The 12,500-nt window shown below is 53.9% G+C and overlaps 1 protein-coding gene and 1 long non-coding RNA gene across 2 annotated transcripts in view; both read right to left on the reverse strand.

Moving 5' to 3' along the window:
• Positions 1–1,722: 1,722 nt before the first annotated feature.
• LOC132462119 (uncharacterized) lies at positions 1,723–5,651 on the reverse strand. Its single transcript, XR_009526723.1, has 3 exons — positions 4,018–5,651; positions 3,728–3,896; positions 1,723–3,427 (listed from the first exon to the last, which is right to left on the reverse strand). It is a non-coding gene; the product is annotated as an uncharacterized LOC132462119 (long non-coding RNA).
• Positions 5,652–5,679: 28 nt separating this feature from the next.
• nectin3b (nectin cell adhesion molecule 3b) overlaps positions 5,680–12,500 on the reverse strand; it is a 33,730-nt gene continuing 26,909 nt past the window's right edge. The window contains 2 exon segments of the mRNA XM_060056518.1: positions 5,680–7,142; positions 12,059–12,213. Of these exon segments, the coding sequence (XP_059912501.1) occupies positions 6,475–7,142; positions 12,059–12,213 (823 nt within the window). The 3' untranslated portion in view covers positions 5,680–6,474.

A 12,500-nucleotide genomic window follows, 5' to 3' on the forward strand; every position in this document is an offset into this window, starting at 1 on the left:
GTATACTAGAGTACACAGGGTATTTAGAGCATAATAATTTTATAGAGTATACAGAATACAGCAGTACATATATTTATGTATATTTTTCTATGCCGGTAAAACCTGGCATTGGAAAGAACAAGTGAATCAATCAATAAATAAGGTCTTGATAATGTTGTCAACTTGGATATTGATCATGTAAAGTTCACGTATTGTTTATTTATTGATAACATAGAGCTCATGTATTGATAACCAAGATTATGTATTGATAACGTAGAGTTTGAGTATTGATAACAGAGATCATGTATTGATAACATAGAGATCATGTATTGATACTGAACTATATTGATCATGTCTCAGGTAGAGAACCAGCCCCTGTCCAGGTCCACACTGAGCATGCCCAGTGTGGACCTGGACACACTGAGCGCGCTCAGTCCGTCCAGGTCCACACTGAGCATGCTCAGTCCGTCCAGATCCACACTGAGCAGGCTCAGTGTGTCCAGGTCCATACTGAGCATGCTCAGTCCGTCCAGATCCCCATTGAGCATGCTCAGTACGGACCTGGACACACTGAGCATGCTCAGTCCGTCCGAATCCACACTGAGCATGCCCAGTGTGTCCAGGTCCACACTGAGCATGCCCAGTGTGTCCAGGTCCACACTGAGCATGCCCAGTGTCCTGGTCCACACTGGGCATGCTCCGTCTCAAGGTCACCCCAACGTCTCCTTGGCGTCTAATGGGTAAACACGGCTGCTTTAAAGCCCCGCGGCGACTCTGCTGGAGTGAAGCAGCTCCTCCCGTCTTCATCCGTTAGATATCATCACTACCGTCTGGCTTTAAAGCACAATATTAACCATATGTTAGATATTAGATGCACGAATATCTAATATCTTAGCGGATCAATAATGATCAGGTCGGGGGGGGGGGCATCTTGCTCTAGGCTTCCACGGTAGGCTGTGGGCAATGGCAGGATCCAACCGTCGACCTCTCGGCTGGAGGTCAAACACAAGCTAACGGGGTAGATCGGACCCCCCCGATCCCCTCCCTCCCCCCGGCGGAGCTCTGCTGAGGAACGTCGAAGCAGGACCATCCACCTCCCGGTGACATCATTCAGCGATGACATCATCCCACCGGGTCTCAGCCGAGCCGTTTAACCCCCCCCCCCATGGTGGAGTAGAGAGGGGGGAGGAGGAGAGAGGGAGGAGGAGGAGAGGGGAGAGAGAAGGGGGGAGGGAGATGAGGAGAGAGATGAGGAGGGGGGGAGAGGGGATATGGAGTGGGGGGAGAGGAGAAGGGGAAAGAGAGGGGGGAGAGAGATGAGGTAATGGAGGGAGGAGAGGAGGGAGAGGAGGAGGGGGAGGAGGAGGGGGAGGGGGGAGGGTGGGGGTTTCCTTAGAGAAAGCCGGAGGAGAACGCTGCTGTCACCAGATGAGCTTGTTGCCATGGGGACAGAGGAGTCACTGGCCTGGAGAGCGGGGAGGGGGCAGACAGGTGGGAGGGGGGGGGGGGGGGAGTCACCGTGGAGACGACCGGCTGGGGGAGAGGAAGTGGGGGGTGAGGGGGGGGGGCTGCGGGGGACGTCTGTCTCTCCCACAAAAAGAGGACAGATGTGTGCGAGACACCGTGTCACGGGGAAGTGTGTGTTTGTGTGTGAGAGTGTTTGTGTGTATAAGAGTCTGTGTGTGTCTGTGTATGAGAGAGCGTGTCTGAGAGAAAAAGTGTGTGTGTTTAAGAGTGCGTGTGTTTGAGAGTCTGGATGTGTGTGTGTGTGTGTGTGTGTGTGTGTGTGTGTGTGTGTGTGTGTGTGTGTGTGTGTGTGTGTGTGTGTGTGTGTGTGTGTGTGTGTGTGTGTGTGTATCTTTGAGACTGTGTTTGTGTGCGGCTGTGTGGGTCATTGTACGACCGATCGTTGGTCAGCAATTAAAAAGGGACAATAAATCGAAACGGTCTGCAGGTAAAACCATTACCTGAGAGTCCTAAATGGTCCTCCACATCCTGTGGAGAGAGGAGACTGCGCCCGAGCAGCAGAAGGTTAGAACAGGAACAAGCTCAAGATGTAGATTAAGTTAGTACTGGTAACTAGTGTTATGAGCCTACAGAGTGCTATCTGCTCAGGTGGTAAAAGACATGTACTGTAGTCCTCTCATGTTCGGTGAGCTACAAGAGTGACAGTGTGATATTCTTCTGGGGCAATAAAAAGTGATTTAGTACCATAAGAAGTTATATTACGTGATTCTGTTCCATAAATGATATTGAGTGATTCTGTAAAACATGTTATATTAAGTGATTCTGTATCCTAAACATAAGTGATTCTGTATGACGATAATAAATAATGTGATTCTGTACGATAATAAGTGATGTGATTCTATACCATAAGAAGTCATATCAAGTGATTATTTACCATAGGAATAAGTGATTCTGTGCATTGGTAATAGACGCAGAGCAGGGACATGTGAGCGAGTTTCTCAGGTCATTGACGAGGACTGCAGGTGCTAAGGTGCTTTATTTAACTCAAGTGTTTCAAAAGGTTTACAAAAGAGCTTCCTACTCTGGATGGAGCAGCTGCTGAACATCTGTACAAAACGCCGTGGGTCCTTAAGACAAAGTGAGTCCGCTTCAGAGCCGTTCCTGCTCGCCTCGTGCTTCGCAGATCCAACGGGAGAACCCCTGCGGCGGACCCGGGTCGAGTGCCGACAGAAACACCCGTGAAGCGCGACTCTTAGCGACGGCCGACGCGTCGTTCTGTTACCTTCGTCGGAACCGAGGTGCGAGTTGATCGTTGGCTTGTGGTCAAACGTCACCGTGAACTACATATGGCACCGGAGAGTGGAAAGGACGGTTTGGAAAAGATCCTTTCCTTAAATGTTTCACCAAAAAAATTAAAATCAGACAACGCGGAAACGCTGACATCCTAATGCCTGGAGGCTAAGAAAACCCAGTTCCTACGTTTTAATCTAAGCTCTTCCAACACGGAGGCTGTTGGCATCTAAGGCACGTGACATTTAGTGAAACACAAATACTCTTTAACGTGGCAAATAAATACTGATGAGAACCAGGACCATGGCCAGGGCCAAACCCAGGGCTAGACCAAGGGCCAGACCAAGGGCTAGACCAAGGGCTAAACCCAGGGCTAGACCAAGGGCCAAACCCATGGCCAAACCAAGGGTCAAACCCAGGGCCAGAGCTAGGGCTAGACCAAGGGCCAAACCCAGGGCCAAACCCAGGGCCAAACCCAGGGCTAGACTAAGGGCCAAACCAAGGGCCAAACCCAGGGCTAGACCAAGGGCCAAACCCAGGGCCAGACCAAGGGCTAGACCAAGGGCCAAACCCAGGGCCAGACCCAGGGCCAAACCCAGGGCCAAACCCAGGGCCAGACCCAGGACTAGACCAAGGGCCAAACCCAGGGCCAAACCCAGGGCCAAACCCAGGGCCAGAGCTAGGGCCAGAGCTAGGGCCAAACCCACTAGAGACCCAGGGGCCAGACCCACTAGAGACCCAGGGGCCAGACCCACTAGAGACCCAGGGGCCAGACCCACTAGAGACCCAGGGGCCAGACCCACTAGAAACCCAGGGGCCAGACCCACTAGAGACCCAGGGGCCAGACCCACTAGAGACCCAGGGGCCAGACCCACTAGAGACCCAGGGGCCAGACCCACTAGAGACCCAGGGGCCAGACCCACTAGAGACCCAGGGGCCAGACCCACTAGAGACCCAGGGGCCAGACCCACTAGAGACCCAGGGGCCAGACCCACTAGAGACCCAGGGGCCAGACACACTAGAGACCCAGGGGCCAGACCCACTAGAGACCCAGGGGCCAGACCCATTGGTCCTCTATAGACCCCCAGGGACCCAGTAGGCTCAGTGTTGGGGGCCTGTACTGCCAGGGACCCAGTAGGCTCAGTGTTGGGGGGCCTGTACTGCCAGGGACCCAGTAGGCTCAGTGTTGGGGGGCCTGTACTGCCAGGGACCCAGTAGGCTCAGTGTTGGGGGGCCTGTACTGCCAGGGACCCAGTAGGCTCAGTGTTGGGGGGCCTGTACTTCACATACTGTATAGGAGTAATGATTTATACAGAGTAACAGCAGACACGATATCTAGGAGATGCGTGTTGGCGTTTCTTTTCCTCGAGCACAGCATCAGCGCTTCAACACATGGAGGAGTATCGAAAAACGGTCATATACGAAAAATACCAAAATAAAAGTCGTCGAGCTCTACTGAATGGATTTAAATTGTACTGGACGGTAAAGTGCTTAGCAGATCCAAACTACAAACGAAAAGACTTCTACTCTCTGTACAAGGTCACAAGCTACCCATCAAATATAGAAATATCACAGGAGGAACCGTTTCCAGTTCTGTACAACCACAGAGTGTTTATAGCTCTACCTATTACACAGCGCTGTCTAAGAGATCCTACTCAGCTTCTACCGCGGCTACTCCGAGATCCCACTGGCTTATCGCATCTTTTTACTTTATACTTCACGGGATCTTGTAGAAAATAAGTTACTCTTCAGTTTTTTTCTTCTGAAACCTCGTCAATAACACTTAAACATGGTCATTGTCACAGACTGCGTTTAGAAATTAACACAAATATTTGGCTGTCTCGCGGCAGGAAAACTGAATTTGACAATTCCAATAAGGGCGGACCCAAAACATATCTAATTCCAGCCAAACGCTCATATTTGATATGTGTAAACAAATACACACGGTTTTACTCTGGAGAACTTCCTAGCTCGGCTCCATCGGACGGCTCAGGAGGTCCGTCCAGAACCCGGGTCGGCCCGTTCTAAACGTTGTGACCCTGTTGTCGACTACATGATACTCTAGTGTCTGGTGCAAACAGCGTACAGACATGGCACAGACAGGCGTGTTTAGTGGTGAGGAGGGGGTCCGTCTTAAAGGGGTAGGGGGGAGAGTCCAGGAGAGCTGGTCCGTTGAACATGTATTAACTCAAACCCTCCCAATATAAATACGATGAAATAAAACTGAAGAACTTCAGAGGAAGTTTGCATACCGAAGCCTGGAGGTAGGCTGAGCAGGCCTAGCCATAAGCTAACCAGGGCTAACAGTAGGCTAACCAGGGCTAGCGGTCGACTAACCAGGGCTAGCAGTAAGCTAACCAGGGCTAGCAGTAAGCTAACCAGGGCTAACAATAGGAAACCAGGGCTAGCAGTCGACTAACCAGGGCTAGCAGTAAGCTAACAAGGGCAAACAGTAGGCTAACCAGGGCAAGCGGTCGGCTAACCAGGGCTAGCGGTAGGCTAACCAGGGCTAGCAGTAGGCTAATATGGGCTAGCGCTATACTAACCATGCCAGGCTGTAGGCTAACCAGGGCTAGCGGTAGGCTAAGCCAGGACTAGCGGTAGGCTAACCAGGGTTAACAGAAGGCTAACAGAGGGCTAGCAGTAATGGACCAGGGCTAGCAGTAGGCTTCTCCTCCTCATGCTGTCTCTTCCTCTTCATCTCCTACTCTGAGACATTATAAATAAACCAAAAAGAGACGCAGCTAGGAGGCATGTCTGCGATAAAAATACAAGAACAATCTCTCCCGTTCAGCATCATCTGTGTGTGTGAGCACAGTAGCTGTTTATTAGCCCACTAGCTATAGTAGCCTAGTAGCTGTTTGTGTTAGCCCTGTAGCTGTATCAGCCTTGATTAGCCTAGTAGCTTTTTGTTAGCCTGGTAGCTATGTGTGTTAGCCACTGAGCCTGGTAGCTGCGTTAGCCCCGCGGCTCAGAGTCGTTCATAGGTTGCGGGTAATGGGGGGGAAAGACATCCACAGGGGGGTACTTCAGAGCACCACTCTGAGCCGCTACTGTAAGAGGACTTGATGACTGTGAGTGACCACTGCTTCCCCGGGACCTGAGCGGCTCCGGATGAGTCTGCACATCCCCCCCCCACGCCCCCCCCCCCCCCTCGACGACATCCCAGCAGAAGTTAAGGAGGTTCTGAATCCAGGAGGATAGAAAGAGTTCTACAAAACATACACTTCAAGTATCTCGCGTCGCGGGTGAAACCTGAAAGAAAGAGTGTCGACCCCCCCCCCCCCCGTCGGATAAACCGACAGTTTCACTGCTACCAGACCCGGAGACTGAAACGCTGCACTGCTATTGGAGGAGTCTGATGAACGCATCATCGCCCCGGACCCTGGGGTGTGCGTTCTCCGTGGGACGCGGCGGGCGTCCCGACCATCACAGGAGCATCGCCTGAGCCAGGCCGTCTGGCCCAGGCCGCTCTGCTGCCTCTCAGGGAGCCTCTGTCCGTCTGTCCCTCTGTCCATCCGTCCCTCTGTCCATCCGTGTCCCCTTGTCCTTTGGAGCGATGGAGCCCCCCCCCCCCGTCCCCCCCCGTCCCGGGACCCTCCGGGTCCACATGAAGAGACGACGCGCGTCGGGGCGTCCCTCCACACAACAAAAAAACAACAAAAAAAACAGACAAACCCAAACTATACTCTCTCTGTCCAGGCGGAGTCTCTGATTGGCTGTCCCGGGGGGGCGTGGTCAGACGTACCACTCCCGCCGGGAGATGACGGAGCCGTCCCGGTGGGAGACGTACTCGTCCTCCGGCCCGCTGTCGTCGTAGCCGTCCGCCGTCCAGTAGGGGGAGCCGTTGCCCAGCGGCTTGGCGGGCGGGGGAGGGGGGCAGCGGGCCGAGCGGTCGCCGTGGCGAGGGCTGCCGCCCGGCGGGGGGCGGGGCCCCTCGGGGCCCTGGGCGGCGCTCTCCCTCATGGCGCGGGTGTAGCCCTTGGCGTAGCGGCCGTCGCCGTTCCGGTCGCCGCGGTGACGGCGGCTCTGCTGCTCCCGCTCGCCCCCCCACTCCTCGCGGTCCCGGTCGCGGCCCCCCCGGGGGGACTTCGTGGCGGGCCGCAGCTCGTGGAGGGCCGAGGTGGCGGCGGCGGCGGCGGCGCCCCCCGGGTAGGGCTTGCCGTAGGCGCTGCCCCCGGGGCCGTTGCCGTGGCGGCGGCGCAGGTAGCACACGCCGCCCACCGAGAGCACCAGCAGCAGGAACAGAGCCCCGCCCACGGCCCCGCCCACCGCGGCGCCCAGGCGGCCCGCCGGGAGCGCCTCCAGGGTGGGGGAGGTGAAGAGGACGCGCTGCCGGGTGTCCAGAGAGCTGGAGGACGAGCCCCGGGCGGGGGGGGGGGCAGTGGAGGAGAGGGAGGGAGGAACTAATGGAGGAGAGGAAGGAAGGAAGCGAGGAGGAGAGGGGGGAGAGGGGGGAGAGGGGGGAGAGAAGGGAGGAGAATGTCACTACATCAGCTAGGGGGTTTCGACGGGACAACAAACATCCACTAAACGACGCCACAAACAGGGGTGAGCTCATGTTGTTTTGGTCTCCGGCGTAAAGAGGTTCTGCATCGATCTGGACAGGAAGCGGCTGCCGAGCGCGAGCACACACCTCCAGGCGCTCCTGCGCTGGGCGCTGGGCGAATCAGAGGATGTTTCCTGGGAGAGACCGCTGCGTCGGCGTCGGTTACCGAGGTCTTTTATTAGGGCGTCTCATCTGGGAGGGATCTGCTGCTCTCTCCTCTCTCTGCTCCCTCGCCAGAGGAGCTCCCTGCCTCTAGACCTCCTCACAGGAGACCTCTTTAGAGACTCTCTGCTCCCTCACCAGAGAACCTACCTGCCTCTAGACCTCCTCACAGGAGACCTCTTTAGAGACTCTCTGATCCCTCACCAGAGAACCTACCTGCCTCTAGACCTCCTCACAGGAGACCTCTTTAGAGACTCTCTGATCCCTCACCAGAGAACCTACCTGCCTCTAGACCTCCTCACAGGAGACCTCTTTAGAGACTCTCTGATCCCTCACCAAGGACCTCCCCTGCCTCTAAACCTCCTCACAGGAGACCTCTTTGGAGGCTGAATAGTGTGTTGGGTTTACAAGCCACTATAAGAATATTTAGGATAACTGAAGTGCATATTTTTAGGCAAAGTATTTCTGGTATTTTAGGATTTTATTGGTTCAGGAGTCCAGGATTAGCAGATTAGGAGTTATCCCTGGAGGCTGTTGAAGAAACCTGTTCTATTTATTATACAGTAGATCATGTTCTATACTGTAGATCATGTACTTTACTGTAGATCATGTACCTTTGCTGTAGATCATGTACTTTACTGTGGATCTAGTAGATCATGTACTAGCTTCCAACTACATTTGAAGGACACTACGTTAAAAGGAGGGTGAATTAGGAGAAGACGTTAGACGGAGGCTACGTTAAAAGGACACTACATTAGAAGGAGACCAAGTTAGGACACTACGTTAGAAGGAAATCACATCAGAAGGAGACTACATGAGAAGGAGACAACCTGAGAAAGAGACGAGTAGCCAAGTTGCCATGGGGACAGAGAGACGGAGAGAGGAACATTAAAGTGATGGGACTACGAAGAGACTTCAAGACGAGACTGACCCGCCGGCCCCAGCCAGCGCCGGAGATAAGTCAGAACGGGAACGTCGCTGATCGAATAGAACATTCAGACTCGACGAGTTTCAACACTGACGGAACAAAAATAAAGAAAACGGCAAACAAGGACCCGATTACAAGATAAAGGAAGAATAAAAACTAAATGAATGACTTCACTTGATGACATCCGACTGAAGGACCAGACCGAGGGAAGCCAGTGTTGTGTTGTTCTGAGCCAGTGTTGTGTTGTGTTGTGTTGCTCTGAGCCAGTGTTGTGTTGTTCTGAGCCGGCGTTATGTTGTGTTGTGTCGGTCTGATCCAGTGTTGTGTCGCTCTGAGCCAGTGTTGCGTCGCTCTGAGCCAGTGTTGTGTCGCTCTGATCCAGCGTTGTGTTGTGTTGCTCTGATCCAGCGTTGTGTTGTGTTGCTCTGAGCCAGCGTTGTGTTGTGTCGCTCTGAGCCAGTGTTGTGTTGTGTTGCTCTGATCCAGTGTTGTGTTGTGTCGCTCTGATCCAGTGTTGTGTCGCTCTGATCCAGCGTTGTGTTGTGTCGCTCTGATCCAGCGTTGTGTTGTGTATCACCGGGTTCAGAACAACAGCGCCCGCTCGCCGGTGACTGCTGTCGAGGTGACCGCGGGGTCGCGACCTTCCGCCTTGACAGCAGCCAATAAAGATGCGGTATAAATAGACGGGGCGCTGAGGGGTGGGAATACGAGTGTGCCGTTGTTACGTACGACAGCGAGCAGCAACACACAGGCCGCACACACTGCAGTGGCGCAGTCAGCCACGCAGGGCGACAGCCAGCCCGTCGGGAGCAGTGAGGGTGAGGTGCCTCGCTCAGGGACACCTCGGCACCCGGCTAGGAGGAGCCGGGGATCGAACCAGCGACCCCGTGGTTACCAGCCAACCCGCTTTACCTCCTGAGCTACTGCCGCACATCGGTGTAGCGACCTGTTTAATAACCCACTACCCCCCCGCTAACACCAGGAGCTAACCATGCTAACACCATGCGCTAACCCTGCTAACACCAGGCGCTAACCATGCTAACACCATGCGCTAACCCTGCTAACACCAGGCGCTAACCCTGCTAACACCAGGCGCTAACCATGCTAACACCAGGCGCTAACCATGCTAACACCAGGTGCTAACCATGCTAACACCAGGAGCTAACCCTGCTAACACCACGCGCTAACCATGTTAACATCAGTGGCTAACCCGGCTAACAACAGGCGCTAACCATGCTAACACCAGGCGCTAACCGTGCTAACAGCGGGCGCTAACCCTGCTAACACCAGGTGCTAACCATGCTAACACCAGGAGCTAACCCTGCTAACACCAGGCGCTAACCATGCTAACACCAGGCGCTAACCCTGCTAACACCAGGCTGACAGCTGCGGGCGTCGCTGCCTGGTGAGCAGCGGGAGACATCACAGCGCGGGGGCAGCAGCGCCCAGCAGGGAGTCCACCTCTGAACACACTGACGGGGGGGAGGCTGACCGCTGATCCACGACAACGCACGGACAGGGCTGGGATGAGAACCGGGGGAGACACAACACGTAGAACAACATGTCGACGCGTTGAGGACGTGTTATAGTGGAACACGAACACTGAGAACACGTGTTCTAGTTGAAGACCAGAAGACGTGTTCTACTTCTAGAACATGAAGACGTGTTCTAGAAGTAGAACATGAAGACGTGTTCTAGAAGTAGAACATGAAGACGTGTTCTCGAAGTACAATCGAAGAAACGTTCTAGAAGTAGAACATGAAGACGTATTCTAGATTAACACGAAGACGTTCTCTAGAGGAGCACGTCTTTGTGTTCCTCTAGAACATGAAGACTATTCTAGAACCGCTCTTTTCTACAACTCGAACAGGAGTAGAGTAGAACACGAAGAAGACTGAAGCCACTGCATTGACAAGGGAACACATACACACACACACTTCTCATTAAATCGTGTGTGCGCGCGTGTGTACATGCGTGCGTGCATGCATGATCATGTGTGCATGTTTTGTTCATGCGTGCGTACGTGCGTGCGTGCAGCTCATACAGCTCCACTCAAAAGGCAGAAGAAATGAAGATAATGAATAATAAATAAGAGTTGAAAAGAAGCATTGAATGTTTCATGAATGCGGGACATCAGGGGCGGGGCTGCGGGCGCCCAGCGTGGCGCGCGGCCCGCCAACGGAAACACGGAGCGCTGACGTCACACCGGGAGGAGGAGGAGGAGGAGGAGGAGGAGGAGGAGGAGGAGGAGGAGGAGGAGGCTCCCACAGATCAGCGGATCACAGGGAGGGGGTCACACCACAGAACGGAGCCACAGATCAGGGCTCTGGGTGCGAACATCTGCACAGGGGATCAGCCCTCCTGAGTGCTAGAACATCTGGAGGCCTCGTGCTAAGGGGGGGAGGGGAGGGGGGGGGTTCTAGGGCTGCGGTCGTGTCCCCGCCGGTCGCCTCGGCCTGGAACCTTACGAGCGGATAACGAGAGCGCTGCTCAGAGTGCGACGAGAGAGAGGAACCACAGTCCTCGTCCAGTTCCCCCGGAGTCATGCCATTAAAGATACCGAGACCTTTTCTCCGCCCTGGTTCCACACGGTCCCAACGCTAGCGACGTTGACGCACCGCCTTACTCCTGCTTCCCCGCCGGGACCAGAGGAAGGGAGGGTTGTTTAGACCATTAGCCCCCCTGTCCCTCTAAACCCCAGCCGATCACGCCCCCCGTCTAAACCCATGCCAACACTTGATCACCGAAGTATTTTTCACGCCATATGTTTATATTAGAGCTGTCAGTTAAACGCGTTATTAACGGCGTTAACGCAAACCAAATTTAACGACGTTAAAAAAAATATTGCGCGATTAACGCAATTATTTTATTTAAAAAAAAAATAAAAAAAAAAGAAATTCTTTGGCTCAAAACAAAGAAGCAGTAGCCTGACTGCTATGTTCAAATGACATTTGTTCAAAGCAGTCGTTTAAATGCACTATAGGCTATTTTTTTGTATCGTCCTGTTTTGATCAGTATATGCCAATGTTGTTATCAATAAAAAATCATTTGCACAAGGCAAGCCGATGCACTTCACCATGTTGATAAGAGAATTAAAATGAGAAGAATTATGTGAAAAAAAAATCAAGGGACATTTAGCATAGAAAAATAATTTGCGATTAATCGCGATTAATCGTGAGTTAACTATGACATTAATGCGATTAATCACGATTAAATATTTTAATCGCTTGACAGCTCTAGTTTATATACATGTTGAGGGCTTTTGTATATTTGTCTATTTAGTTTTTCGGACAACAGAACATCAGTCCTTCAATAAACCAGGAGATCTTCGCTGTTGGATCAAATCCCTCATGCACGACGACGTGCACGAGTGGGCGCGGCCTGATGGGACGTGCAAAAGAGTGGGTGTGGCCTGATGGACATGCGCAAGAGTGGGCGTGGCCTGACGGACAAGCACTACGAGTGGGCGTGGTCTGATGGGACGTGCATGGCAGTGGGTGTGGCCTGACGGACATGCGCAAGAGTGGGCGTGGTCTGACATACGTGCACAAGAGTGGGCGTGGTCTGACGTACGTGCACGAGGGTGGCCGGGGTCTGATGGACGGGGTGTGCCCGGGAGGGGGCGTGGTCTGATGGACGGGGTGTGCCCGGGAGGGGGCGTGGCCTGCGGGGCGGGGACTCACCCTGTATGAGGATGCGTAGGTCGCGGCTGCGCAGGTCGATGCTGTTGGCCACCTCGCAGCGGTACACGCCCGAGTCGTTGCGCTGCAGGGGCCGCAGGAAGAGCAGCGTGTTGTTGAGGCGCTCCACCCCGTCCGGCCACACGTCGCTGTCCAGCCTGCACACGAAACAAACGCACCCCAACGCCCCCATCACCACCACGCACCGAGACCAGGGGATTCATCGTCATTACCGCCGGCCCAGAGCTTCCTCTGAGTAGAACCAGCGCAGTCGGGCGATCCAGGGATTGTTTGCGGGAGGGTTTTGCAAAGCGCCGGATTGAAAACCGAGGCGATCCATCAACAGTGGGAACAACCGTCTTCATCGACCTCTCGGAACACAGACCACCTCGTGTCCGGCGTCAGACTCCCTCCTCATCTGCACGTCATCCTGAACACTTTCATC

Source organism: Gadus macrocephalus, chromosome 7 (assembly GCF_031168955.1).
Source record: "Gadus macrocephalus chromosome 7, ASM3116895v1".
Classification (NCBI taxonomy): Eukaryota; Metazoa; Chordata; class Actinopteri; order Gadiformes; family Gadidae; genus Gadus; species Gadus macrocephalus.